The sequence below is a fragment of the Mytilus trossulus genome, chromosome 4 (assembly GCF_036588685.1).
Source record: "Mytilus trossulus isolate FHL-02 chromosome 4, PNRI_Mtr1.1.1.hap1, whole genome shotgun sequence".
NCBI lineage: Eukaryota > Metazoa > Mollusca > Bivalvia > Mytilida > Mytilidae > Mytilus > Mytilus trossulus.
The window spans coordinates 37,022,751-37,049,292 of record NC_086376.1 but is presented as its reverse complement, the minus strand read 5'-3'; the positions used below and the strand labels follow the sequence as shown (position 1 = coordinate 37,049,292).

The 26,542-nt window shown below is 32.2% G+C and overlaps 2 protein-coding genes and 1 long non-coding RNA gene across 3 annotated transcripts in view; all 3 read left to right on the top strand.

Moving 5' to 3' along the window:
• Positions 1–8,477, top strand: part of LOC134715234 (uncharacterized) — a 33,485-nt gene extending 25,008 nt beyond the window's left edge. The window contains exons 16-22 of the mRNA XM_063577281.1: positions 175–318; positions 929–1,014; positions 2,673–2,743; positions 3,083–3,192; positions 4,697–4,838; positions 5,455–5,528; positions 7,062–8,477. Coding sequence (XP_063433351.1) covers positions 175–318; positions 929–1,014; positions 2,673–2,743; positions 3,083–3,192; positions 4,697–4,838; positions 5,455–5,528; positions 7,062–7,096 — 662 coding nt within the window. The 3' untranslated portion in view covers positions 7,097–8,477. The remainder of the gene's footprint in view (positions 1–174; positions 319–928; positions 1,015–2,672; positions 2,744–3,082; positions 3,193–4,696; positions 4,839–5,454; positions 5,529–7,061) is intronic.
• A 2,689-nt stretch (positions 8,478–11,166) lies between these two features.
• LOC134713893 (uncharacterized) lies at positions 11,167–13,697 on the top strand. The gene is made up of 3 exons (XR_010106412.1): positions 11,167–11,238; positions 11,628–11,697; positions 13,626–13,697. It is a non-coding gene; the product is annotated as an uncharacterized LOC134713893 (long non-coding RNA).
• Positions 13,698–13,825: 128 nt separating this feature from the next.
• Positions 13,826–16,718, top strand: LOC134716586 (uncharacterized). The gene is made up of 4 exons (XM_063579598.1): positions 13,826–13,829; positions 13,920–13,991; positions 14,955–15,546; positions 16,619–16,718. The coding sequence occupies exons 1-4, from the start codon at positions 13,826–13,828 to the stop codon at positions 16,716–16,718; spliced, it is 768 nt and encodes a 255-aa protein (XP_063435668.1).
• The last annotated feature ends 9,824 nt before the right edge of the window (positions 16,719–26,542 follow it).

The window sequence follows — 26,542 nt, the reverse complement described above, 5'->3', positions numbered from 1 at the left end:
AAAAAAAATAGTATGCAGAATGCAAATACATCTATACATGTACCACTTCCAGAACTTGAAATTAAAATATGCGTACAAAAGTAAAATCACGAAACAATATATACATCTATACCACTTCAAAAACTTAAAATTAAAACATGCGTACAAAAGTAAAATCACGAAACATAGTTTCAGGAATGATATGGGTTCAATGGGACAGTGGTGTCAAGAATTGTTATCATTATGATGAAAGCCAAAGACTTTATGATATAAAACCTGTTAATGAACCTAGACGATTAGTAGATGAAATGATTGCTGTAGGATGCAAAGTCAAAAGAGGTATTGTATGAAATTAATGATAAAAAGGAAATAGTTAAAATAAAAAAAAAATTGTTTAAAGAGAACAATTGAAGGTCTTCCTACCCATATTAATTTCTTGAAGGTCTTCCCACCCATATTATTTTCATATAGAACTATGAAAATTCAGTTTTAAATATCCTATCCAGCGTCAAATGATAGCTTTTTGTACACTGATTCCAAACATATATGGTTTCTATACATTTTTTTTCTAAATAAAGGAGATAAATTGTGATTTCCGGTTTGAAAAATGAGTTTTCCAGTTTTATTTGAAAGTTAACTTGATACTGATTAAAAAAATATATTGTTCAATATACTTTACATTAAATCACATAAAGACTCAGTAATTGCAATTCATTCATACAAAGGACCAAACAAGCAAAAGCATTTATTGATCAAGATATTAACTTTGATAACGATCGTATGGTGTCATTTGTTAGGTATAAGTTTGAATGAACACATCACTCCATTCCAAAGGGTTTCCGATTATCTAATGTCAATGTTCTGAGCAAGCATAAATATTATGAAAAATGAACATTCATCTTCTGTGTAAACGATTGAACAATCGATTTTTTTTTTTATATATTTAAAGGTAAAGATTGGAAGTACGAGGAACAGGATGGCGGAAAAGGTAGCAGAGGGACTATACTGCGTGTTGAATCAAACGGGAAAGTTGTGGTATGTAATACTCAATGCTGTACCTTTACTATAGGACAAAATATTGCACAGATCCGCTACTGTGTTTTAAAATAGTCGTGATAACTAAGCAGTTGATTAAATAGGAAGTGGTTGCCCTAATACATACAATTTTAATTTTTAGGGAACTTTATGTTTGTCGAGAAGGATTACTGAATCATTTTCTGGTTTTAAAATTTAGAAAAGTTATAATTCATATATAAACATGCATCATATTGTTTACATAGGTAAATTTTATTTGCCTGAGTACTTTACATATAGAAAATGAATAAACTCATCATAGTTACAAGGATTAAAATTTTGTATGCCCCCTTCCTGCTGATAAGTCCGTTTTCTTGTTTACTTTTATTTTCTTGGTCTATTATAATGCTGATAAATGTTAAGTGAACCAATGCCTTAACAATGTTACTTTTATGCACATAAAGAAATTGTCTTTACTAGAAATCGCTAAGTTGAACATCATAATGTTTTTCCTGGGGGTCTTTTAAAGCTCTTTTACGTTTGTTACGAAAACATTCTTGTTCATCTTCTTTTATATATACTTTTTTTTATCTATAAGGGATAATCCATGGATAGTTTGACCTCAAATAATGTCGTATGTGAGTGAAAGAAGGGAAACACATACGGCTTATTTTGGCATTCTAATATGACGTTCTTATTACGCTTTGTGAACAAAGCCGTACTCTAATCAGCACAATCTATGTTTGACAAATGCACACATAATTACTGCTAACATTTTAGTGTCATTTTATGTCAATAGTATCAATGAAAGGGTATATATTGAACCAAAGCTGCAATGTAATATCTACTTAGTACATTAATGAAATTTTGTATTATGCAAATCGTACACAGTTACGTATAATTTAATGTAAATGTCAATTTTGACCAAAATCGAACTTTATATAAAACTTATGTTAACAAAAGTTTGAATTTTACGAAAAACTAAGGATTTTCTTATCCCAGGAATAGATAACCTTAGCCGTATTTGGCTGAACTTTTTGAAATTTTGGATCCTCAATGCTCTTCAACTTTGTACTTGTTTGGCTTTATAACTAGTTTGATATGAGCGTCACTTATGAGTCCTATGTAGACGAAACGCGCGTCTGGCGTACTAAATTATAATCCTGGTACCTTTGATAACTTTTTACACTACTGCGTCGATACCACTGCTGGTGGACGTTTCGTCCCCGAGGGTATCACCAGCCCAGCATTCAGCACTTCGGTATTGACATGAATATCAATTATGTGGTCATTTCATAAATTTTCTGTTTACAAAACTTTGAATCTTACGAAAAACGAAGGATTTTCTTATCCCAGGAACAAATAACCTTAGCCGTATTTGGCACAATTTTTTGGAATTTTTGATCCTCAATGCTCTTCAATTTTGTACCTGTTTCTTTATAACTATTTTGATATGAGCGTCACTGATGAGTCTTATGAAGACGAAACGCGTGTCTGACGTACTAAATTATAATCTTGGTACCTTTGATAACTTTTTATAACAGCAATTATTTAAATTCTGACATTGTTTCACTTTATTATTTATTTGAGATATGCAATCTCAATGTTCGTCTCTCAAACTATCAGATTTCTTAATTTAAAAAAAAACATAGCTATAATATCACCAAAACAAATTTCAGGTTCATTGGGATCGAGGAAGACTTGGAACATACAAGTTTGCCTGTGATGATTTGTTTGAAGTTGCAGTCTGGTGTGTATTTCCATTATATTTAAACTATCATATTTATTAATCAATACATAGAACAATTATTGTACGTCAATTAGAAAGCAACCATCCGATCACTTGTTTGAAAACTCTTTTCACCACATCAAATCATATTCTAGTTAAACTCTTGCATTGTATTGTTTTGCCTATTATCAATTTATTACTGGTAGTTGATATATATTGATTGACAATAAGAATTATAAAGACTGATACATATATTGTTAACCAAATCAAACTATTGAAAGCCCAAGTTTTCAAATAGACCCACCTCTTAAAATCGTACGACTAGTATAATCATCGTCTTAAATTTGCGATTTGTTTCAGCGAGGATGGTCGAACTATAAGTTCACCTGACTTAATAGAGGATGAACAGAATAGCCGACAGGAAATGATGCCCGATTTACCACTTATACTGCCTTCCCATACCAACAAAAGTAAGTATACGTCTTGTAAATAGTGTTAAAAAAAACTCATGGGATCCTTTTTATGTATGTCTGCTATTGAGGGTTATTGTTGTTGCATAATTTTAAATCATATGCATCATCTAAATTAAAATAAATGTAGTCCACCTTGTAATGGTGTAACTACAACAGCCCTTCAGGTGAAAAGTAGTGTGCCATATTATCGTTTCGAGTTTTCTCCCTTCCGGAAGTAACTTCCGTCAATTCTGAATCAAAATACCCAACAACACGTCGAGAAAAATTAACTCGTTCTGTCGATAAACGTCGTATTATATTAAAAACGATCGCAGTTTTAACCAAGGAATGTGTACGGAAAGGAGTCATTACCACTGACCAAAAGGAAATTAAGTATTTGAAGAGTTAGGAATAGGGTTCCTCTTAGAATTAACGTAAGAAAATAGATGAAAAGATACGAAGTGAAATTACTTCTCTGACTCTGACTCTCGATGACTGCTGTGGAAAGTAAAACTTGGAATTGATAGTACAAAAAAAGTAAAATTGAAAAAGGAAATGGGGAATGTGTCAAAGCTACAACAACCCGACCATAGAGCAGACAACAGCCGAAGGCCATCAATGGGTCTTTAATGTAGCGGGGAACTCCCACAACCGTAGGCGTCCTTCAGCTGGCCCAATTGTTTATACTAGTGTATCCGGGATTGGCTATTTTGTAGCTATTCAGATTACGTAAATTACATTCTACATGTGCAGTTGAATTATTTTTGAAAATAATATTAACCAGCTACATGTATACATGTGTCAAAGAAAATAATGGCAATCGTATCCCTCTGTGAAATCTGCTCTTTGATTAAACAATTTGATGTTGATGGGAGATTTCGGGTACTGACTTTCAAACTTTTTATGCATCCACAGTAGCAGAGGGGCATACAGATTTGCCCTTGTCTGTCTGCACATCCGTACTTTTACTAGTTTGTTTCTATTTTCCTATTTTCGATTACCTCAACTAACTTTTTTGAAACTTATACACGATGCTTATTATCACAAAATAAAAATCAAGAATGAATTTAGGGGGTGCCAGTTATATTGTTCTAGAGTTATGCTACTTTATAATCGAAAAAATGCTGAATTTACCGTTTCCGTTCTCCAACATGAGTTTCCCTCAACCAAATGTTTGAAGACTGTATATTTCCCTCTACAATAAAGCCTATATTGGTTTTGATGTGTTAAATTATATGCAGTCACAATCGTCGTGTCATATCTTTTATTTAAAGCTGCAAATTACTAATCATTTGTCAGTCTTAATAAATGATTATTTTAAATACTAGACCGAAGTGGGTCATTCGGAGAAGAACAATGGAAAAATTTGATACCAGTGGGTCATTTGAAGAAAACCTATGGAACTAAAATCATTGTTTTAGTTGTGTATTTGTACAATGCATATTTTATCCACAATGATTTGAATATATAATGTTTCAAGACATCCACTGAACTATTCAAGTTATCAATTTATATCTAACAGTGAAGCCAGTTCAATCTACCTGGCAGTATCAAGATGCTAGTGGTAGCTGGCAGTCTTATGATGAAGAAACAAATGTTAAGTTAGACCGTGCTTACAGCAGAAGACCAGACGGTAAATGTATTGTGGAAATAAACAAAACAGTGTAAGTAATTCTATATGTTCAAATGTAATGACACCATTGTCCTTCCGTGCGAACGTCCCGAAATTGAATACTGTTCTCTTACTTACTGTTGCCTCAATCAAATGTTATGACACTTATACATAATGCTTATTACCACAAACAATCAGAGCAGTTTCAAATTGAGTGGCGTCACACTTTTCTGTTCTTGAGTTATGCCAATTCATAACGTTATATGCAAATTCATTGTATTATACTTTCTTTACGTACTTTTCAAATAAAATATATAAAGGCCCAGTTTTATAAAAACCTGTTGACTCCTATTGACTAGTACCACAAATGAAATGCTTCTGTTACCTCTTTATTTCTATAGTCACGGTCCTATTATAGAATGCCAATGAAAATTGAGTTGTCGAGTTCCAAATAGGTATCTGCATAATTCCTTCAGTAAAGATCTGATCACGGGAACACAATGGGTCGAACACATACTTTTAACTGTATAAACACCAGCTGTTCTTAGGATCAGTGAATGTATTTATTTCCCAGACATCATTATTTTAACTAGATCGATCACCTTAATTTTATACATTAATTTATTTCAACCATGTTAACCATTTCAATATGTATAGTATGATTTTAGGCATGTAGTACTGTTTGCAAAAATGATCCAAGAAAACCAAACAGACCATAGCTCAGTTCCCGTACAGCGTTTAGGTAAAGTTATTGCATAAATATATTTTCAATAATATCTTCAAAGATAATTGTTTGATGATACATGATTTGAAATAATATCTGATATTGACAATACCATTGTATAAAATCCATTATATTAGATGTGTTTGATATTCAATGCACATGAAAATAAGATCTACTTCATTTAAAATAAAACATTCAAAAACATAAATATGTAAATCCCATTGACAACAGTTCATTTTTGCTTCCATTGTTCATTTATCATATTCTATTGAAAATAAAACAAAAGATATTAAAGTTTATGTAGGCCTGTTTCATATCTTGACATAAATAAAGAACGTGTTGAAAACTGACAAAAACATTGTTTCAATGTTTCCATAGTGAAATGATCAGCATTATGTCCGTTTATCATCAAATCATCTTTTCTTTCACCTTCATTGCTCACCTGGCCAAAAGGGCCAAGCGATCTTTTCTCATCACTCATTCCGTCGTCGTTAACTTTTACAAATGTCTTCTCCTCTGACACTGCTGAGCCAAATTTAACCAAACTTGGCCAAAATCATCATTGGGGTATTTAGTTAACAAAATGTGTCCGGTGACCCTGCCATCCAACCAAGATGGCCGCCATGGCTAAAAATAGAACAAAGGGGGTAAAATGCAGTTTTTGGCTTATAACTCAAAAACCAAAGCATTTAGAGCAAATCTGACGAGGTAAAATTGTTAATCATGTCAAGATCTATCAGCCTTGAAATTTTCTGATGAATCTCTGCCCCTGAATTTGTAATTTTAAGGATTTTTTTTTTTTTTTTGGGGGGGGGGGTTAATATCTTGAATATTATTATAGATAGAGATAGACTGTAAACAGCAATTATGTTCAGAAAGATAAGATTTACAAATAAGTCAACATGACCAAAATAGTCAGTTGATCCCTTTAGGAGTTATTGCCCCTTATAGTTACTGATAAACCATTTTTCGTAGCTGCCCTGAAATTTTCAGATAAATCGGACAACCTTTTGTTAAGTTGCTGCTCCTGAAGTGGTAATTTTAAGGAGATTTTGCTGTTTTTCGTTATTATCTTGAATATAATTATAGATAGAGATTAACTGTAAACAGCAAAAATGTACAGCAAAGTAAGACATAAAAATAAGTCAGCATAACCAAAATGGGCAATTGACCCTCTAAGGAGTTATTGCCCTTTATAGTCATATTTTACTATTTTCATCAAAGTAAATTTTTACTTACATTTTCCATTGTAACTACTGGGCCAAGTTCATTATAGATAGAGATAATTGTAAGCAGCAAGAATGATCAGTAAAGTAAGATCTACAAACACATCACCATCACCAGAACACAATTTTGTCCTGAAACCATCTTTCCCCTTTGTTTCATATTCACATAGACCAAGGTGAGCGACACAGGCTCTTTAGAGCGTCAAGTTTAGAATTTCATCCTCCTCAAACGCAGTTGAGAGCTTACTTAACCAAATATATTAGCTTTCTCTTCCTATAGTCTTCCGGTGGATATCGTTTTACTTGTTTTTTGTTTCTTTTGCAGATAATACAACTGATCTTACAGAGACGAAACAATAAAATAGCAATTGTGACAGTATGAAGACAAAGGACTAGGATCAGCCTTACAGACTTTAAAATTTGTGATAGTGAATTTGTGATAATCTAAAAGTCTATTTAGAGACGAAAAGACATTAAGTATTTTTTTCAAAGAACCCGTGGATATATTTCTAAGTAATACTTTTCCATTTGAAAATATTATGGAATCGTGAAATCTTCCAAAGTTTTGTAATCTATTTTTAAAAGTGCAAATGGTACTATCAAGATCAAGTTTTTGTGGACGCTTTTATGTTAACAACCTAAACCAAAACGTTTAACTGATACGTTACGGACGAGTAGACTAAGTTATATCTATGTTTAAAATATGTATATGACAATCGGTCAGTGTGGTTTGGTTAATCAAGTTTTTCGTATGAACAAGCCCACCACTTAGCCTATCAAAACCGTATTTACAAAAATAAAAACTCTCAATAAAACTACACTCACTTCAACTTCTATTTTTTTCAAAGAACCCGTGGATATATTTCTAAGTAATACTTTTCCATTTGAAAATATTATGGAATCGTGAAATCTTCCAAAGTTTTGTAATCTATTTTTAAAAGTGCAAATGGTACTATCAAGATCAAGTTTTTGTGGACGCTTTTATGTTAACAACCTAAACCAAAACGTTTAACTGATACGTTACGGACGAGTAGACTAAGTTATATCTATGTTTAAAATATGTATATGACAATCGGTCAGTGTGGTTTGGTTAATCAAGTTTTTCGTAGGAACAAGCCCACCACTTAGCCTATCAAAACCGTATTTACAAAAATAAAAACTCTCAATAAAACTACACTCACTTCAACTATATATAATTTTACTGAGTTTAATTATTTTTTGGCATTAGGAAAGTCTATATGAACACATATATGATTATTGTTGTTATAAGTACTGTGAAAATAATGACAATGATGGCAATGTAATATTCAATTGCAATTTAATATTTTCAAATATCTGTGATATATAAAGAATTTTGTGATAGAAATGTATGTTTCAATTGATATGTGTAACGTGTAAATCTAATGTGATTTTTTTTAAAAAGGAACAGAAAAAAAAATAGACGGAAAAGATCATAGACCATATCAGATCATAGTATAATGAAATAAAAAGGGAAACTGTTATTACCATCCCACTCACCATATAAACCCATTTTTTAAAAGAAATACAGGGTTTAAAAAAAACGACAATACATAAACGGTTCATAAGGAACGAACACTATTCTTTCTTATTCAGTGTGTGAATTGTTACTCAAACATTTACGTATCCTTTTGTTACATTTAATATGCATGTTATTTTAATCTTAAGGTTCATGTGGACCCTATGGCTAAAATGGACGTATTTTCACCTCAAAATTTACTCTGAGTACAGACAAACCTGTGCATCTGTAAAAATATTCAGGCATAGCATGCCCTAGATAAATGAATTTTAAGTATGTTTTACATTTTAGAAAAATAAAAACTTACCTGGATTTTGCCGTGCACTTTTTTTCATTCCTCCAGAAGGTGCCAAACAGGTTTGAGAACTTCCCCACATGTAAAAATTAAAGTGAGCATTTTTAATTGACATGGACATTAGATGGACAAAAGATACCTGACAATTATTGGTTATTTAAACTGTGTACCTGAGTGGACCATATCAAGGTAAACTCAACTGTTTGTTAATTTTATCATCTTCTGCAGAGACGAAAAAAAGTGTACGGCAAAATCCAGTTAAGTTATGAATTTTCTAAATCATACAATGCATTTGAGTTCTATTTATCTAGGGCATGCTATGCTTTAAATCTTTTCCAGATGCACAGGTTTGCCTGTACTCAGAGAAAATTTTGAGGTGAAAATACGGCCATTTTAGCCACATGAACCTTAAAGTAGTTTGAAGGAAAATCTTGAATGAAAATTCATCGAGCTGTTTATTTAGTTCTTGTTTACTCAGTTAACGCAAATCAAATCGACACTAAAAGTTTTAATCATGGTTGTCAATCTTATGAATTAGGAATGCTTAATTTTCAAATGCGAAAAGAAAATAGAAATAGACGGCTGACTAATACCAATAATAGTTAGTTTTTAACTAATAGACGTATGAGATCTCTTTGTATATCTTGCTGAATTATTCAGATATACCGGTTCTGTAGTTTAAAATTTAAAAAGGTGTCTTTTATTCTATTTGGTAAAACATATGATGATTGGTTTAATCACGAAACTTGATTTATGCTTAGATATTTATCTAGTATACTTAAGTATGGTTGTGAAGTGTATGGACACTACAAATGATAAAAGATAAGTTAAATATGTGATTTAAGCTTCCTGGAACGTATTCCACAAATTACAAATTCATCTGTTAACATTCAAATAGGAAGATTTTACAATGCTGAAATAATGGTTAAAACTATTTTGTACTGATAACTGTATTTTAACGTGTTGTAGTGAGAAATGTTTTAAAGGTCTATATTATGAGTATTATATAACCAAGGTGATGAAAAACTTAATAATTTTTACACAAATTTAGAGAAAGAGTGAATATTAATTTTGCCACTGAAATGAATGGGGGTTTTGAAACAAAAATCATCTAAATGTACTTTTATAGATGTATTTACTTCCTTATGGATGACAGTTTTATTTAGGTCAGCAGTGTGAATTATATTTACATATCGTTCATTGGTAAATATAAATTTCTTAAGAAAATAAGTATACTAAGTAAGATATGGTTGGTGTTCTTCAATAGTGCCGTTGATTGATAAATTTTGATATTATCTATTTTTGTGGATTCCACTTTTAATTTTTGAATTTGACTTGGTATTTGATATTTTTTGTTATAATTTAAATGTATATATGTTTATATATATTAAACTAGTTATTGGAAAATACCATCAAGTTTAAAACTTGTACAACTATTGTTAATCAATTAACTGACAAAGTTAATAAATTTGAGAAAATGTTTGTATCTTGCTTAAAAGATCCGTCATTGTTGACTGCATTGTTTATTCTTTGCGTTGTAATTTCAAATGGCTTTTACATTAACTATTGACTGGCCACATATATGTTATTTATATTGTACTGTGAATATTTGTAAAATGTATTTATCGTATGATCTATTACGAATAAAGTTATTATTGATATTTAGATATAATAATAAGGTTGACGTCCCATTTGAAATAATGCTCCCCTCCTCCCTATGCCAATGCATTCATAAATAAAGTCAGTCATACTTAGTGATGCTACTGTCATACAAGTTAGAGGTGTAGCTAGCTTTAAAAGTTGGTTGAAGCTCCCATTTTTTACAGATGAAAATATATGTACCAAAGCAGGAATATATCAGTTATTATCCATTTATTTGATGTGTTTCAGCAATTTGATAAGTGACTTTCCGTTTTGAATTTTCCTAAGAGTTCAGTATTTTTTTATTATACCTTTTTCATATTTCCACAGTTTCTGAAATGTGATCATTTTAAATATGTTTAGTTGCCATGGTTTTATGCTCAGTATTACAAGAAATGAACAGCAATGTGTCATTATTTACTTGGAGAATAAAAGTATATTGTTTTCATACTTTAACTGGATCAATAACCTGTAGTCTTTATTAATGTGTTGATACCAAAACATAATAATTATGTGGACGAATAATTTCAGCCCCGCTCAGTCACTTGAAATAAATCATGTAACAAATAAGGTTGAATACTTCTGCTGAAGAAGTAGAAAATCGGAAACTGTGCCTCACTGGTTTCATGAAGTCTCACTACAAAAATATTGAAATCGGCAGCTAAAAGTGCTACAATTCAACATGTCCAAAAAAACAATCTTTGTTATTTTTGGATTGCAAAACATTTTCTAGGTATTTGAGATGAATTATGTGAACATTCAAGATTTAAAACATGACAGAGATTTCATTGTGCCTTATGGAAAGTTAACATCATTTAGTTTTGCGGTCGAACAAACAGAGAGTACAAGTTTGGTCATTTAACAATTTATACACGAGGTTATATTCATAATAAATTGCCGTCAGTCTAATTTCAGAACATTATTTTCCCACTGGAGTTATTTATAAACATCATTTCCGGGCCACGTTAGTTCATCCAGTCTAGTATCTGTAAGCTGAATGATACTGATGGATTTACTTGAAAACAGAAAGTAAGATTGTTTTTAATTCATCAGTAGTGTTTTATGCAATTGTATATTAGTATTTTGCTATAGAAATACTTAAACGATTTGTTATCATAATTTTAAACAAGGTATTAAACGCGTTTACAATCATTCTTTCCTCCACTTTAATAAACCTAATAATACGGTCATTTCACTATTTCCGTTTAAAATGGAAAAGACTTTATGCAAATGAAATGAGGATTTCTAGAACTTTAAGCTACTTTATACTCCGAATGAACTTGATAATGTTCTAGTACATTTTTAGATTTTTACAGGAATTTAATGAAATGTTGAGAGATTCTAACTTAAAATGTTAAAGGATGACTAAACGCTGTTGTTTCTTTTTTAATTTTTAATTTATTTCCCTTTGTTTGTAGCGGACAACGATAGAGGTCTTGTTAATAAAGTTCCGACTGCCTGATCATGGCTTTGACTATATCAGATATGGTAGGCGCATGATTTAATAACATTCCGCTTGCTTCAAACTTGCCTCTTCTTTTTTTTATTTAATTCAATTCTCTATCTTTTCTACCCTCAGAGAGATTAATTGATGATGAAAAAGTAAAATCCAAAAAATACTGTACTCCTAGGAGAATTCCAAAAAGAAAGTCTCTAATCAAATGACAAAAAAATCAAAAACTCAAACACATCAAACGAATGAATAACAACTATCATATTTCTGACTTGGTACAGGCATTTTCTTATTTAGAAACTGGTGGATTTAACCTGGTTGTGTAGCTAGCTAAACCTTTCACTAGTTTGACAGTGTTGGAAAATATTCCAGATTAATAATTCAAATTTCAGAAAGAAGACTGGTTTCTTTTTTTATATTCTATTCTTTTTACCGTGTTCGCTGTCCATTCCTTTTTTTTACTTGTTAACTGTTTTCGGATTTAACTCATCAACGTCTTCCGAAAATTTGTATTGTCTTTCAAGACATCTTATAAAAGATAACATGACCATATTCAGCATATGTGTTTGACTTACTAAGTTGTATGCAATATTATTTAATTGTGATATTGAGAAGATCGAAAAGAGACAGCATAAATGATCTTTTTAAGGTAGTATATACTTCAATGATCATTATCTGAATGTTAAAGCTGTAATAGAAGTAAACTAATCCTGGTATTCTAATTTAGAAAATAGTATAACGCAGAATTAATATATGTAGTTGTAAAGCCATATTTCATACCCGTTATAGTTTAACTGGACATAGGATTATTATACCAAGATATAAGTAAAGATGATGATCAATCTTCGTTAATTAGTGATAGAAACAAACAGATATTTCAAAACCAAGATTGAATTGTTTGCATGATTTTGTTTTACCTTTTTAACCTCTAATCCTTTACGCATGCTTCGTTCAATAATTGAAAATGATTTTTTCTCTCAATTGTACGAACTTTTTTTATATAAATATTGAAAGGGAAATTAAAGGATAGTTGTGTACCATTAGTATCCAATGTAAAAAGTAAAATCACAAAAATACTGAACTCCGAGGAAAATTCAATCTGAAAGCCCCTACTCACATGGCAAAATCAAATGACAAAACACACCAAACGAATTGACAACTGTCATATTCCTGACTTGGTACAGGCATTTACAAATGTAGAACATGTTGGATTGAACGGGGTTTTATAGCGCTAAACCTCTCACGTGTACGATAGTCGCATAAAATTTTAAAATATTGATAATGACGCGTGAACAAAACAAACAGACACACTATTTAAAAATGTCACAAATAAAGCTAAAAAGTCTAGTTTGGTAGTTCACATTCGGGAAAAGGGAACGGGAATGTAGTTATAACAAACGGAACATATCCGATATCATTTATATAACAGATATTACAAAACGGTCAACTTACTCGTTAGGGCGTCTGTAAAATTTATGAAGTTGGGATTTCAGCTTCTCAATATATGTATGTTAGAACGTTATAAGACATGCAAGCATACAAGTTGTGAATTAATTAATATCTGTGCGTATATAATAAAGACAACAGTAGTATACCGCTGTTCAAAGTCCTAAATCAATTGAGAGAAAACAAATCCGGGTCTCAAACTAAAACTGAGAGAAACACACCAACTATGAGAGCAAAACTGTTACAATGGAACAACAGAACCCCTAAAGTGCAACAAAAAACAAACGTCAATGCAACATACATTGAAACGAACTTTTTGTTTACAAATGTCATTATCCCAACATAAAACCGTACATTTTAAGACAAAATGGTGGGTTGATTTTGGTTTCACGGCAAATTGACCTCCGCTGTCAAACATTCGATTTATATTGTTGTGCATATATTGTAGTTAAAAACTTTGCACTGTTGCATATTTCTATTATTTCTATGCCAAGTCTACTGGTTTTAATTTTTCTAGGTAGAGACTTTAAAGAATGCTATGCAAGACCTTCAACTGACACAGAACCGCATAAAAGAGAAAACAAATGCTGAACACTTGTAAGTTTGTAAAAATTCATATCTTCACAACAATCAAGAAAGATATAATATTGATAGCGTAGTTCACCATTTCAATTCCAATTTTCGGGCACATTTAAGGTGCTTCTGCAAGATATATCAATGTGTGACTGACAGTTAACCAAACCCGGCAACGATTATTGTACGTTATAAAAACTTATACCTTTTTCTTTGTGCGTGTATTTCTCATTTTTAGCAGCAAGAATTCATAATTGTTTGTTATCTTACAGAAAAACTGGATTCAGTAGTGAGATAAAACCACTTCAAGGTAGATCTTTTTCCTATTTGCATGAAATAATGAAATGAATGAATAATACAATATACTATACATTTGATGAGAGAAAAGTTGTGTATTATCGTAAGGAATGCTATATATTACAATCTTATCAATATAAACTAGAAGGGATATAAAGAAAGAGGATGACGTATGTTTGCCAATGAGACAACTCTCCACAAGCGACCAAAATTACACATTAATTAACAACTATATGTCACCGTATGGCCTTCAACAATGAGCAAAGTTCATACCGCATAGTCAGCTAAAAAAAGGCTCCCGAAATAACAATGTAAAACAATTCAAACGAGAAAACTAACGGCCTTATTTTCAAAGATACTTCATTTGAACTTTGATGGATATATGTCTAATTGGCAATCATACCACATATTCTTATTATTTTTTGTCACCCTCAATATCATATTAAGTTATTTATTAAAAAAGTTCTTAAATAGGAAAAAAAATCGAATAATCAAAAAACTTTTTAAAAAAACATGCCAATGTTAAGTTTGATAGTGTTGCCAGTGTTTGAAGTATCTCAGAATTCCGGTCTTCAGAAACTGTTTTGTTCAGTAGATTTCAAAGAACAATATCTCTGGGAAACACTGACATCATCCTTCGACCAAGTCAATTTGTGGCGGGAAATTACTCTCAAATTGTATTTGAGAGTAACCTGGCTACCGGTATTGTTATTTGATTAGGCAACATCTTTTTTTAAATGCTAACTTATATTAAAAATGTTTGCAACTATGAATTCATAACGACATATAATTCGTTAATACTTGTTGATTTTGTATTAAGTTTAAGATGCTAAAACTTATTTTTTTTATAAAATTTTGATAATTACGATATAAAAATGTCAGTGAATTTCATGTCAAGAGTCAAGTATGATTCCTCCTTGAAGTTACACTTTACAGTTATAAATATCAACGTAACAACGATTATGTTTTATCTAAGGAATCGAGGAGCATTTAGCAAATTTTGAAAACATTACGTGTAGAGATTCTACTCAGCTGCAAGCAATACTAGAAACAACAGAAAAGTTATCTGAGAAATTGGATATACTTTCTACTGCCTTAAAAAATAGAACAAGAAATGTAGAATCAACCGAATTGAATAAACAAAAATTGCAACCTGATACATATTCAACCCAGAAAGAACCAAATCAAACAGAACAGAAAACTGTCACATCATCCTGTGAGCAAAATGTTAAAGAAATACACGACAAAAAACAGGAGAGTTGTTCAAAGTTCCAGAAAGATGTAGTACCAGAACCAGTAACAGACAAGTATTGCCGAAGTCAAATAGAAGATAAAGTCAGTAACGTAGACAATTTGAAAGACGAAAAGCAGCAGAAACCAAAAATCAGACAATTAGTAAACGGTTTCAAACATTACAGAACCAATCAAGACCTTGACAATAGAATGTGTTATAAGAGAAAGAAACCCTGCTTTCAAGGTGAAATATTAAATCCACCGATTGCAACAACCGCACTCCAGAGTGAAAAGGAACCTTCACCAAACATAACGATAAATTATGTGAATGAAAGGTACGCAATTATTAACGAATAAATTTCATATGTAAAAATACAGGAGATCCTAATACAAGTACTAGTGTGTAATGATAAAGTCAAAAATGTATGATATAAGTTACATAATTACTAAACGTGTAAACGTTAATTTGGAAACAAAGAAACATTTTGAAATGCAATAGAAAATAGAAACGTTGAATGTGTCAAAGACACAACAACCCGACCCAAGAGTAACAGTCAAAAGCCAACAATGGATTTTCGATGCAGCGAGAAAATCTCGTACCCAAAGACGGACTTCAGCTGGTCCTAAACAATGATGTATATTATAATTCAGAGATATGAACGCCATACTTTACTCTGAAACATACAAATATTGAAAATTAAAACGACACTTAAAACAAACAAATGCTGGATGTTTCTGACTTTGGACAAGCACACGTTGTAAGAATAGGTAACAAAAGAATCTAAGAAAAATGATAACCATAAACATAAATTAACAACTATTTACAGACATATAGATGTGCACATACGAAATATGTCTTCATCGTATATGTGAAATTCTTAATCACCCATTCTATCTTTGTTTGAACAAAAATGTATTCGCCAAATATCTTGTTTGTCATCGCCCATTCTACTGCTATCTTTGACTTAAAGTTTTTACTTAGAATTGGAAGAATGTGAATTCAGTTATTTTAACGGTATCATAAACAAAGCATGTAAAATTGTTGCCATTGAAATACACTATTTTAAGATCTTTCTTTTTACGGCTTTGATGGAAGATGATAATACATTTGATCATCATATACACTTTTGTTTCCCTGCTTTGTTCAATATGGATTGAATTAAATCAATGGGGGTCAATACCACTGAAACTTGGTTCGTTAACACCTTTCACGTGGTGGTTTAATTGTCAAAAATTCTTAAAATATGAAGAGCTGAATCACTAAAGATGACCTGAAAAAAGAACCAAAAATAAGTTAAGAACAACTTTGCCGGAAGGATTGTGGACCATTTATTCTTAGGAACTTTATATTTAATACATTGTACAAATCAATCATGCCAGTGCTCAATGCAATTTTTTGTTTGCCAGGAGTCCTAATCATACATACGATAGATCATATGAAAAACAGAGGGAAAGAAAAGCATTGGCTCAGAATGCTCAAAGAGGTAATTATTACAATATTACATAAGTTTCATTACAAATGACATTAATTCAATTTAGAACCTAAGCACTGATTACTGAACTGATAAAAAGAAATCATGGATTAGCACTAAGTGTAGTGATATCGACCCATAACTAGTAAATGAAAAAAGGTAAATGAAGACCACTCAATACAATTTCTTACATATTTAGCGATTTTACAAATGGACTATTAGTAATGCTGGAACCCACAATTTTTAAAATCAGAAAGTATAAATACATACATACTTCATGATCAACATTTTTGAAAAAGACGGAAAAAGAATATTGATTAGTACTGTTAATAGTTATCAAAGGTACTAGGCTTATAATAGTCTTAGTATATTTTTGACGGCCTTTACTGAACAACAACAATAACTATAAACTGAGCATAAGTGCCAATTATAAGATATTGGTTGGTGTAAAATAGTCTGAACTAGGTGAACAATAATGAAAAAATTAAACACTTTGAATTCAAGGTATTGATTGTAACAGTTATCTTACATTACAAAGTAAGTTTAAAAATACGAATACCAGAATGTATTTAACGACTTAAGTCAAAAGACAATCAAACCGTGTTAGCAGGTTGTAAAACAGGAGTTAACGCAATTTAAAAACAACAAGTAACTGTATAGACTATCAACGAAAAACATCTACAAATATAGTTTGTTATGTTACACTACTGTCCCAAGTAATGGCAGTTTTGAGCGCTCACAATCATGTTTAGCCCCTTTAAATTGTTTGAAGTGCCTACCTCACATCATCGGCATGTAGTTCAGTGGTTGTCGTTGGTTTATTTCTATCATATATACGTATATCGTAAATTGTTTTATCATAAATTATCCCATTGCTTTTTTCAATTGAATTGTGTCATAATTTTGAAATGGCGGGGCCTTTTATAGCCGACTATATTTCCTTTTTTTTCATTGGTGAATCCGTAAGATTGTATATAATAACTAATATCAACTTCATTTGAACTTTAATTCATAGTTGTCTCATACCAGATCTCTTCTTTGTTTTAATATATATAAATTCAAAGTAATGGGGAATGTCATATTCCAAGCATAGATAGAAAAGGTTAATAGTCTCTCCAAAATGGCGAGCAATATGAATTGTCAAAATAGAATAACGAAATTAGTACTATCTATTTGTGTGTGTGTGTGTTTGTGTGTACCGACGCACCCCTTGAACTGGGGACTTGCATAGGTTACACCAACGGGCAAGTGGGGACTTCAACTCTAGTGGGGACTTGACTCAGGTCCCCACTACCAAAATCCTCTTTGCTGTCCTTAATATTGATTATATATGGTCACTAAAAGATTTCCTGGGTCTAAAAACGTAAAATATTGACAAAAAATGATGTTGAAGGGATTCATATTACGTTAAGTCGTCAATTTCACAGTATAAATTTAGGTCCCCATTTGCACTAGGGATGCGACGTTTGACACATATTTAAACACAATTTGACGACAAAGTTACATGTAACCGATGAATGCGCCTGCGTGATTTCCCGCAGAAATTAGATATTTAAACATTCTTGAAAAGAAGCTAGAAAAATTGTTATTTTTTTTATATTGTTTAGAATTAATCATCACAATACTTTAAACGTCTCGTATTTAAACACATTAAATAAATTGGATATTTTCTTGACCATGCCTTGATCATGAGGTCATGACCTGACAAGGAAAATGGCGGCTTACAGGTGCACGCCATGTTTCTCGCTAATGTCATATTTTGTTTTTATATGTATTCAGTTCAAACGTAACTAAGAACAATTGGTAGGTTGTATTGCTATTGTTTCTTCAATTGATTTTGTCCTATAGTATAAGTTTTCGTTCGGTTTATATCGTTTGCTGTTTGCATGTTTGCATTCAACGCCAACGGTGATTGAACATCAATATGTTTTTGTTTTACTTGAGGGGGATAGGACCTTTATCATTTCGGGATGGGAGCGTAGCTATAATCCGACAACCCTAAATTCCGACAGTCCAGTAGTCCGACAGTCCGATAGTCCGACGGTCCGATATTCCGACAGTCCATGAATCCGACAGTCCGATGGTCCGACACGAAGCTCTTCTGCTGAGGGGAGGGGGGCTCGATCTTCTGCTGCAAAGGTATGGATATCGTCCTATATAAATTGAATACATTTTTGTAACTTCATTGGGGTGTAAAAGCGTTGACCGAAGTACATTTTGTTTGAAGCGCGGAATCTTTGCTCTCACCCCATATATCTCGTATTAGGTCACTAACATACCATGTAATTAATAATATTGAAGGAGAGACACTATTATATATGTCTCTGACGGATGTTTTGACGATCTAGACTGCCTATACATTAACCCATGCACGGTCGGTTAAATGCTCTTACTTATATTTGAAGTTCTAATCGGCCGGTCCGTTTCCAATGTTCAACAAGTGGAAGTTTTTACCGACCTTGACTTTCTAATGTAGATTATAATAAAAAAAATAAAGTTAAATTAGTAAAAGATGTATTATAGATGAAAAAAGTATTTTTTGAATATTTTTATTTGCTAATTGTTCTAAGGTAGAAAAATGGTGAAAGTATTATAATATTATGCCCCATATATGGTTTTATGTTTTCTGGTCTGGGCACCTGTTTGTTCGTCGTACCGTTCGTCTGTCCGTTCGTCCGTCCCGCTTCAAGTTAAAGTTTTGGTTAAAAGTTTAGTCGAGGTAGTTTTTGAGGAAGATGAAATCCAATCAATTTGAAACTTAGGAAACATGTTCTTTATGATAGCCTTTAAGGATATTTCTAAATTTAATGCCAAATTAGATATTTTACCCTATTTTCACGGTCCACTGAACATAGAAAATGATAGTGCGGATGGGGCATCCGTGTACTTGGGACACATTCTTGTTCTGATATGTTTTTGCATTCAATTTTTTCTAGATTTAATTTTTTTAAAATAAGGCGAAGGAGTATATTGTGACAGGTGAAAGTCAAATTATTATTTTAAAACAACTGTTGTAAAAGACACAATTATTAACGACAAAATAATAAAAGCATATATGTAATGACTGTTAATCAACAGTACGTGTGTTTGACACCAATAAAGCTGTCAAGTGAAGCCATGCACTGAAATGGGTCAGGTAATTTGAGTTTACACAGCTAGTTGAATTCCTTGTCCAAGGAGAAGTACGAATTTACCGGCATTGCAATCATTTATGAAATCAGTCTGAAGGCTTTGAATCTAGTGAAATCGGGTCATTTTCAGAATTCCCGGGTTATTTATTTTTCTCAGGTCACACCCGCAAGATACGGGTCAGTTCACAGGTATGAAGACGTCTTACTGATCGAATTGACACATGATTTTTTTGCGTAAAAAAATAAATTACAATCGTTCCATGTCTTTATAGACATGTTTTTAAGAGACAAGTGACTGTGAGTCGGACTATCGGGCTGTCGGATTAAAGGACTGTCGGACTATCGGTCTGTCAGATTATAGGACTGTCGAACTACAGGACTGTCGGATTATGGGACTGTCGGATTATGGGTCTGACCCTGATATTGACACTTTCGGGATCTGGGAATTCTGTTTTCAGATTTCGGGATTTTGTTTTATTAAGCCCAGGATTTCGGGATTTCATATTTTTAAGCACGGGATTTCGGGATCAGGACACCTCCTACCCTCCCTCATACTTATGTTAACAGTTTTGTGTAGTTCAAATAGAACGCTTTAGTATACATGACGCCTGCTTTCATCATTTATAATTAAACCAATATGTTTATGCAGTCTAATTAATATTTATTTCAAAACAGGTTTATATCTTGAAACGTGGTGCATTTTTACTTTATAGGACGAGTAGTCTTAGGCAGAATTGACTATATATAGCGACTGGTTTACGGTAGAAATTTTACCCTCCAGTATCCATATCGTATAAAGAGGTCGTGGAACCTGTGTCGATGAAATTCAACGAAATTGTCAGATATGACCTGCGTTTGGACTGTTAGGACAATTTTTCCAATACTTTATGCATTTAAAAGGTCAACTATCCGACGCACCCCTTGAACTGGGGACTTGCATAGGTTACACCAACGGGCAAGTGGGGACTTCAACTCTAGTGGGGACTTGACTCAGGTCCCCACTACCAAAATCCTCTTTGCTTTCCTTAATATTGATTATATATGGTCACTAAAAGATTTCCTGGGTCTAAAAACGTAAAATATTGACAAAAAATGATGTTGAAGGGATTCATATTACGTTAAGTCGTCAATTTCACAGTATAAATTTAGGTCCCCATTTGCACTAGGGATGCGACGTTTGACACATATTTAAACACAATTTGACGACAAAGTTACATGTAACCGATGAATGCGCCTGCGTGATTTCCCGCAGAAATTAGATATTTAAACATTCTTGAAAAGAAGCTAGAAAAATTGTTATTTTTTTTATATTGTTTAGAATTAATCATCACAATACTTTAAACGTCTCGTATTTAAACACATTAAATAAATTGGATATTTTCTTGACCATGCCTTGATCATGAGGTCATGACCTGACAAGGAAAATGGCGGCTTACAGGTGCACGCCATGTTTCTCGCTGATGTTCATATTTTGTTTTTATATGTATTCAGTTCAAACGTAACTAAGAACAATTGGTAGGTTGTATTGCTATTGTTTCTTCAATTGATTTTGTCCTATAGTATAAGTTTTCGTTCGGTTTATATCGTTTGCTGTTTGCATGTTTGCATTCAACGGTGATTGAACATCAATATGTTTTTGTTTTACTTGAGGGGGATAGGACCTTTATCATTTCGGGATCTGGGAATTCTGTTTTCAGATTTCGGGATTTTGTTTTATTAAGCCCAGGATTTCGGGATTTCATATTTTTAAGCACGGGATTTCGGGATCAGGACACCTCCTACCCTCCCTCATACTTATGTTAACAGTTTTGTGTAGTTCAAATAGAACACTTTAGTATACATGACGACTGCTTTTATCATTTATAATTAAACCAATATGTATATGCAGTCTAATTAATATTTATTTCAAAACAGGTTTATATCTTGAAACGTGGTGCATTTTTACTTTATAGGACGAGTAGTCTTAGGCAGAATTGACTATATATAGCGACTGGTTTACGGTAGAAATTTTACCCTCCAGTATCCATATCGTATAAAGAGGTCGTGGAACCTGTGTCGATGAAATTCAACGAAATTGTCAGATATGACCTGCGTTTGGACTGTTAGGACAATTTTTCCAATACTTTATGCATTTAAAAGGTCAACTATATTTATTGTATGGAAATATTTAACTAACTATATGTCTGTTACGCAGATTTTATTTCACCTTGACTCATTTTCACTGTCCATTGCTAAGTGTTTGTGTTTTAGACTGTTCTTCTTAATTTATTAGCAATAAGTCAACTATATTTGTTGTATTGAAGAATTTTTAGCTGTACATGTCTGCCTTGCATGATTCATCTGACCTTGACCTCATTTTCATGGTTTATTGATCAATGTTTTGTGTTCTTGGTTAATGTTGAGTTAATGTGACAGTTGTGATAAAGCTTTATATTTAGGTCTATCAACATAATATCAATGATTAGTAAAGAAGGCAAGACATTTCAGCGTGTGCACTCTTGTTTATTTGAAAGTTGACTGTTTCTGCTACATGTACATAAATATGTGTTGTGCTTGACAACAATAAAATGCACATATATCGGGTACTGGTCCGAGTACACAGTTATTTCGTAGTGTATTTCTTTTACATGGTTTTAGACAATAAATGGAAGTTTAACAAATCCCACCTGCGCTTTCTCCATAATAATTTTACAGTGTGTTGTACTTCTTTAAGGACAAATTATATCAAAACTATAGAAAACTTCAAAAGCTCTTACTTAAAATATGGACAATTTTATGTGAAGGGGGTCTTGAAATCTTTTCAATGCTTCTAAAATGCTAATTTTTGACCTTTTTAAACTGGACCTAATCACTTCCGGACTACTTTACATTATAATTCATGAATCAGTTTTTTAAACAGTGTAATTTTATCCCCCTTCTTGCTACGTGAGGCATTAAACATAAAAAAATAAATCTGGAAGGGGTATAAAAAAAATTCACAAGTAACACACTGTCCACACTTGGGACTATTTTGGTTGACAACAACAATCAAGGGAGGATAACTGTGTACTCGAACCTAATAGGATAGAAAAAATTAAACAATCTTAATAAAATTGAGAATGGAAATGGGGAATGTGTCAAAGAGACAACAACCCGACCATATAAAAAACAATAGCAGAAGGTCACCAACAGGTCTTCAATGTAGCGAGAAATTCCCGCAAAAACTTGGTATGACCTAAGATTAATAAACTATGAGACTGCTTACAAAGTTTCATGGCAATAGGATATATATTATAGACAGTATGATAAATTCTATATTCAACATTGCTTGTAAAAATTTGATATTAAAATTAAAAATTTCAGCTATCAACATCAGTCAGGGGTACTACTTGTACAAGTGTATTTTATTTACTTGAAGAAGTGAAAAAAAATATACACATATAAGTAAATAAATAATGTTTAAATAATCTCCCCTTAATTTTCTGAAAAATTTACTTGTATAAGTAAATTTTTCTTACAATCCAACAAAAATCCTCATGTTTTGAGATGTAAAATCATGCCTTTTATGATTTTTCCCAGGTTTGCTCAAATTTTTCATTAAAGTTCAATGTTTCATCTCATTAATTCATCAAAGAAACTGATTGAGCAAAGATCTTGTATATTTGCACAAGGCCTTCAAAAATTGCTCCTCTGGGACTTGTTAATGAGCAGTGTTAAGAAGATAACAGACAAATGGGACTTTTATTGTCCATGAAATTACACTTAAATGAATAGTAAAGACATCTGCAAAGGGTACACAATTTCAAATTCTATTAGAGCAAAGAAATATTCAAAATTCAAGAAAAGGAGAAAGGTTGATTTTTTTACCTATACAAGTAAAAAAATCTGAATGCCGAAGGGACATAACTCAGCCAATTTTTTTTTTACCTATACAAGTAAATAAAATTCACTTGTTTAAGTATCCTACAAATTTACTTATATGTGTATATTTTTTTTTACTTCTTCAAGTAAATAAAATACACTTGTATAAGGAGTACCCCTGACTGAACATTTGGGGCTTTAAAAATTAAAATATTGCAAAAAAAACTTTTAAAATGCCTAAATATGTAATATATCATGTATCAAAAGCAATAGAACACTCATTTAATTTATCAGACTTAGCTTAATTTTTCAAAAGTAAATTTATATGAGCCTGTGCCTAAAAATGGAGTTTTTCCAATGAAAGGGGGGGGGGGGCCTTACATGAAGATGTAATATTTTCCAGCAATTTTAAATTTGTAAAGTTTTTTGGTTATAAATAATCCTTACATATATGTATTTATTGTACCTTAATTGAAAGAAAATTACAAATATCATATCATATTAGTTTAAAAGGGTCTTAGGCAAAGTAAGACTGACTATCAATCAAATTGACCACATTATCTTTTAGATATCACCCTGTTGGCAGCAATTTTGAATTAGAAGACGAAATTTATGTATCTTTTTAATTTGAAGCAGGGGTTCAAATTAGCGGCAGTCCGGGGTCTCTGACCTTCCACTTTTGCAGTCGGACTTTCTAATTAATTACTAGCTACGCACGACAGACCTTGAAAGAAAATAAAAAAATAACTTTGCAAACAATTTTACCAAATTAAGTTCCCTAAAAACGATCTCAAACTTTTTTCATCATTTCTATTCATGACAGCAATGTTCAATTTGTTCCACCGCTAGCTTTATACAGAAAACTGCTGATAATATGTGTAAATCCAAGTAAAATAGTATCTCATGATCACTTTCTGTCAAAAACAACATTGGTAACAAAATGGCTGCCGCAAGATTACAAAATCAGATCCGATTCTTGAAGCGGATAAGGGTAATCCCGGGTTTTGGTGCTATCAACTAAAAAAAACCAGAGAGGTGACAAAATACAGCTATGCATGGTATAAACCAAATTAAACAAAGTGCAGTCAGGTGAGCAATACAGAGCCTCCAGTTGTTTTGTTCTTGGAGCAAATTTTTTGTACATTTCAAAATATATTTATACATTTGTGTAGGGCAACAGAGTTGGTGTACGTGGGTTCGATTCCCACCCTAGGCATTCATTTATATCAGCTGGTGCAAAGTGGGTAGTTTAGCTTAGTGGCCCCACACTGACTCTGTTGTTCTTTCGTAAAAATATCAGCTAGCCTAAGCCATATCTTGCTTTTTCTTTCATTTTCAGATTACCAATGTGAGCTTATGCCATCACTTGGCTACTGACATCATAATTTATCTGTCCTTTTTAGCTCACCTGACCTGAAAGGTCAAGTGAGCTTTTCTCATCACTTGGCGTCCGGCGTCCATTGTCCGTCATCTGTAAACTTTTTCAAAAATCTTCTCCTCTTGAACAACTGTGCCAAATTTATCCAAACTTGGCCACAATCATCAATGGGGTATCTAGTTTAAAAAGTGTGTGGCGTAACTGGCCCAACCAACCAAGATGGCTGCCATGGCTAAAAATAGAACAATGGGGTAAAATGTAGATTGTGGACTATAACTCTGAAACCAAAGCATTTAGAGCAAATCTGACAAGGGGTTAATTTGTTTATTAGGTCAAAATCTATCTGCCCTGAAATTTTCAGACAAATCAGACAACCCATTATTGGGTTGCTGCCTCGAAATTAGTAATTTGAAGGAAATTTTAAAGATTTTGGTAATTATCTTGAATGCTATTATAGATAGAGATAAACTGTAAACAGCAATAATGATCAGCAAAGTAAGATCTGCAAATAAGTCAACATGACCAAATTGTCAGTTGACCCCTTAAGGAGTTATTGCCCTTTATAGTCAATTTTTAACCATTTTTCAAAAAAATCATTATTCTTTTACAAAAATCTTCTCCTCTGAAACTACTGGCCAAATGTAACCAAACTTGGCCACAATCATCAGTAGGGTAACTCGTTTAAAAATTGTGTGGCCTGACCCGACCAACCAACCAAGATGGCCGCCATGGCTAAAAATAGAACATAGGGGTAAAATGTAGATTTTGGCTTATAACTCTGAAACCAAAGCATTTAGAGCAAATCTGACATGGGATTAATATGTCTCTTAGGTCAAGATCTATCTGTCCTGAATTATTCAGACAAATTGGAAAACCCGTTATTGGGTTTCTCCCCCAGAATCAGTAATTTTAAGGAAATTTTTGCAGATTTTGGTTATTATCTTGAATATTATTATACATGTTATACATGTACATGTAGATAGAGATAAACTGTAAACAGCAATAATGTTCAGCAAAGTATAAAAAAAACTTATATCTATTTTTTGTTGAAATCAAACAAAGTTTAAATTTGGACCAACTTGAAATTTACAAAAAATTACCAAATTAATAAAAATTCTTAAAACTTACCTTAAAGGGCAAAATCTCCTTCACGGGTCAATTGAACATTTTTGTCATGTTGATTTATTAGAAGATCTTACTTTGCTGAACATTATTGCTGTTACCTGTGGTTTTGAAAGGCTAGTACACATAAAAAAATATATGTCAACCATCTAGTTGGATATATGTAATTCTAATGCAATTATTTTGTAACAATTGTTCTGATTGGATGACAGCAAGCGTAAAATTCTCTATCTCCTTGTTTGTAACTAAGGAAGCCGACATTTTGACTTTCGAAATGTATTCTATTGACATGTTATTTCTACAATAATAAACAAAAAACTCACTTGTTGCGCCTAAAAATCTTCTTTTTATCAAATTTTATTACATTCTGAAGCGGCACAGAAGCCAG